The sequence below is a fragment of the Primulina eburnea genome, chromosome 3, assembly GCF_022965805.1.
Source record: "Primulina eburnea isolate SZY01 chromosome 3, ASM2296580v1, whole genome shotgun sequence".
In the NCBI taxonomy this organism is placed as follows: Eukaryota; Viridiplantae; Streptophyta; class Magnoliopsida; order Lamiales; family Gesneriaceae; genus Primulina; species Primulina eburnea.
This window is the reverse complement of record NC_133103.1, coordinates 7,642,672-7,646,725: the sequence shown is the minus strand read 5'-3', so window position 1 is coordinate 7,646,725 and position 4,054 is coordinate 7,642,672. Positions and strand designations below refer to the sequence as shown.

The window sequence follows — 4,054 nt, the reverse complement described above, 5'->3', positions numbered from 1 at the left end:
CAATAATGTGGCGCCCGGTTTAGGAATTCATAATTATTCCCTTATTAGGTGCCACATTTACCTTCAATCTTTCTATATTGAACTTCTATTTTTATTTTTACCATTATTATTATTAGAAAGATATTGTAGATAAAATTTTGAATATTTTCTACCATAATTTAAGGATTATCTACAAATATTTACATTCTTATTTCAAATATGTACAATTATTTTACAGCGGAAGTCTAACATTCATATGTATAATTATGTTACAACGGAAGTTTAACATTCATTTATAAACAGATGATCTCAACTTTCAAATGCTCTTATTTCAGCTTCAGTTATTTTCCTCTTGTTCCAACTCGGGGGTTCCTGTGTCTGGAAATTACAATAGACGAAGAGAAACAGAGGGTTAAGTCTTTGAGGACTTAGTGAGTTTAAATCAATATATGACTTTTAAATAACACTTCATCATAATTATACATGAAAGAATAGGAATAAAAATTTAGATATTATGAATGATATGCAATGAAATAATAGATAAATGAAAAATTCCATAAATTAACATTGGTGGCTCTAATTGAGCACTTTTTACGAGCTGGGTGAACCATTCTCCGGACCGAAATATTCTGTACGCGTTGTTTAACCGGGACTTTTGACCCATTGTTCATTGGACTCATTTTCCGGGCCGAAGCGACGTTGTCTAGTTGACTCAATTTTCGAACCGAAATCCGTTGTCCATGACTCCTCATTCATGATATATCAATCCATTCATAAATATGCAAGAAAATATATCAGTAATTGAAATGAACAGTGGAGGATATTTGAACATTAAATAAATGCTATTGAAATTTCCAGGCCAAATGCCAAAGGCTTTAATAGAAGAATGAATAATAATTTCCTCACCTGGTAACTTACAATTTAGGCTTGATTAATACTCCGAGTTCCTGGAGCAAGTCCTAAAAATATATTATGAATGATATTTATGTGTTAGAATTTTTAAGTAACTAGCTGATCATTTCCAGATTATTTTTTGTTCAAAATTTAATCCGGTTGATTTTAATTAAATTTCAAAAATTCATATTAATTAGAAGGTATATCCAAACATTACAAAAGTTGGCCAAAAAGTCGGAAATAACATCAGGAACGTTCGGCCGCCAGAAAAACGCCGTTCCGACGGCGTGTGTGGTACACGCGCCGATGGTGCCGGCGCGTGGCTGGCCGCCCGGTGGCCATGCGCGGCCCGTTTTTTTCCAGCATGTGTAACTTTTTATGATCTTGAATTCTCTTATTGAAAGTTTTGTCAAATTCCTAACCGAACGATACCAGAATTAAATATCGTCGTATGGCTAACGGAGGTACTCCGGCATTCCGGAAATCTTAGTTTTGGCAATATTTTGGGATGACGGACAGGATGCACCTCATCTATGCAACAAGAGGTACAACTTTAATATTAAAGTCGACCTCTAGTTTGGTGTGTAGCTATAAGAAAAATAAGCGAAAAGTACCTAGCTTGAATACGGTATACCGACGCCGTTTTACGGAATATCTTTATTTGATTTTCTTATCTTTGGTCGATCCTCTTGCCTCACCTCCAGTGCTATATTGTTTTCAAATATGAGATGGAGTGTTGGTAATTTTTTGGAATTTTTCGAAAAAGGGTGTAGATTTTTCTTCTTCTTTTTCTTCCTTTCCTTCTTCTTTCTTTCCTTTTCTTTCTTCTCTTGCCCTCGGCTGGACTCTCTCGGGTGTTTACTGATTCTCGGCTGATTGGGTGCAGTATTTATAGCCGAAAGATCATAGTTATAATTTTTTTTATTATAATTAATTATTTATTAAATAGGAAAAAATCTCATATTTATCCAAAATTAATATTATTATATTGAATTTAATTATCTTAAACTTAATAATTATTATAATTAATTACTGAGTTTAATTATAATATTTTATTATATTTTATTAAATTTTGGGTATTGAATTTTGGAATGAGAACTTTATAGTGCTTGATGAATTTTTAAGTGTATTGTGATGTATTTTAATGTATTTCTAGATACTTTGGACAAACAAAATTTGTATCGAAAAATAATGTGATAAAATTTTAAAAGTGAAAATAATAAAATTTATACTAATAAAAATGTATTTATGCACCTTTGTTTTTAGGGTGTCACAAATAATGTCTCCACCAGAAGACTAATCAAAATATAATTAATGTTTATAATGTTATATGATTAAAAAGATTAAATTGACACTAATTATATATATCTTTTCATGAAACAACAATAGCTTAATCATACAAAAACATGCAAAAACAAAAAGTACCGATGTACATGTTGAAATTATGGAAAAGAGAACAGCTTCCAGAATGGACCTTCTACTCCCTAGCTAGGTGTCTTAACTGGAATTGCACCGAGGCTTTTGTATGATTTTGCAAAACCTGAAAATTGCAACTTTCAACTTATGGCCTCAGGGACATTGATAAATAGTAAAAATCGAGGTCTAACTACTAATTAAGAAAACAATCATATAGTTTTATAATTTTATAAACTAATTAAGGAAAAAAAAATTAGCAAATAATGAATTTCAAAGGTTGGGTCGGTAATGAGAGACCTCTCTTTTGTCCGTTCCAGGCACCGATTTTATATATTCTAAATACTAAATATAAATATAAAATGAAAATATTATTCGTAAAGAAAAAATATTTCAAAGGGGGACAAACAAAAAAAAAACTAGCTGTCTCGTATTAATTTTCCTCCCCTTCACTCGATGTGTACATGTATACTCACACGCACGAACACGAAATCTCATATATAAATACCTACCATTCTTGTCATATATAATACACTAGCTAAGTCTATTATATTATATTTTCTTTGCCACTTGTCAATTTCAATTTACTCTTCTTCGATCTTGATTGATGTCATACACTGACTGATCAAGCATTGATTGAAATATTTATAATAATACACGAACGATCATCAATGGAGAATCCGCACGGAGAATCATTCGGGCTTGAGCAGAGCCCGACAGTGAAGAGAAGCATAGAAAGTGATGGGAGCTCGGAGCAGCTGGGCGGTGGAAGAAAGAGTTCCAGCGAGTATCCTGTGTACACAGGGGTGCGAATGCGGGCCTGGGGCAAGTGGGTTTCGGAAATTCGGGAGCCGAAGAAGAAGTCTCGAATCTGGTTGGGGACCTTCGCTAGCCCGGAAATGGCGGCCCGAGCCCACGACGTTGCTGCACTGGCTATCAAGGGGGACTCCGCCATCCTCAACTTCCCGGAGATAGCGCATCTGTTACCCCGCCCGATCACTCGCTCCCCGCAGGACGTGCAGGCCGCGGCCACAAAGGCTGCTCACATGGAGCACCTCCACCTCCAGCACCGATGTGGAAGTAGCGAGAAGCGGTCTTTGGGGTCGTCTTCTTCGTTGATGACACTGTTTTCGACGTCGGAGGAGGCGGAGCTGAGCGAGATAGTGGAGCTGCCGATTCTTGACACGAACTTGGACTCGGCGGAGACTGTAGGTGATTTCGTGTGGGCGGATGATTTAAAGTGGGATTATTACAGTAACCCATCCTCACGAAGTTTCGAAGATTGTGGGGTTTTCTTCGGAGAAAATAACAATATTGGGATGGAAAATTATGACATGACGTCCGACAACTTGTTTTGGTGAAATGATTTAACTGTGTTTTCTTTAATGGATAATGGGAAATTTTTCCGGCTGAAATTGTAATTTTATCGTCTGTTTAGTTAAAATTAGTTTTTAACTTCTCTTCTCCTACCTCAAGTATCATATTAAAATAATGATTGGTATCATGTTAGCAGTCGAGCAGAAAATGGCCAAAATTGCTAAAGAAATAAGGTTGTTTCAGGAAGACCTAAATTTAATTCATCAGATCATCAATAATTTAATTTAGGCTAATTTACAAAACAGATATTTTTTTTCCTCGCTTTGAAAATCATTTTTAATGAGTTTTTATTGGGAAATTTCCTTCCTTCGAGTTTTTGTCAGTGTTCTTCTACGAAGATCGAATTTTGTTCTTTTTCTTTTACTTTCCCTCCTCTGAATTTGTAACTTTT

At 35.0% G+C, this 4,054-nt stretch overlaps 1 protein-coding gene across 1 annotated transcript; it reads left to right on the top strand.

The window, feature by feature from the left end:
* The first annotated feature begins 2,816 nt into the window (after nucleotides 1–2,816).
* LOC140828150 (dehydration-responsive element-binding protein 3-like) lies at nucleotides 2,817–3,748 on the top strand. The gene has a single exon (XM_073191135.1). The coding sequence runs from the start codon at nucleotides 2,958–2,960 to the stop codon at nucleotides 3,645–3,647; it is 690 nt and encodes a 229-aa protein (XP_073047236.1). The 5' UTR covers nucleotides 2,817–2,957; the 3' UTR covers nucleotides 3,648–3,748.
* The last annotated feature ends 306 nt before the right edge of the window (nucleotides 3,749–4,054 follow it).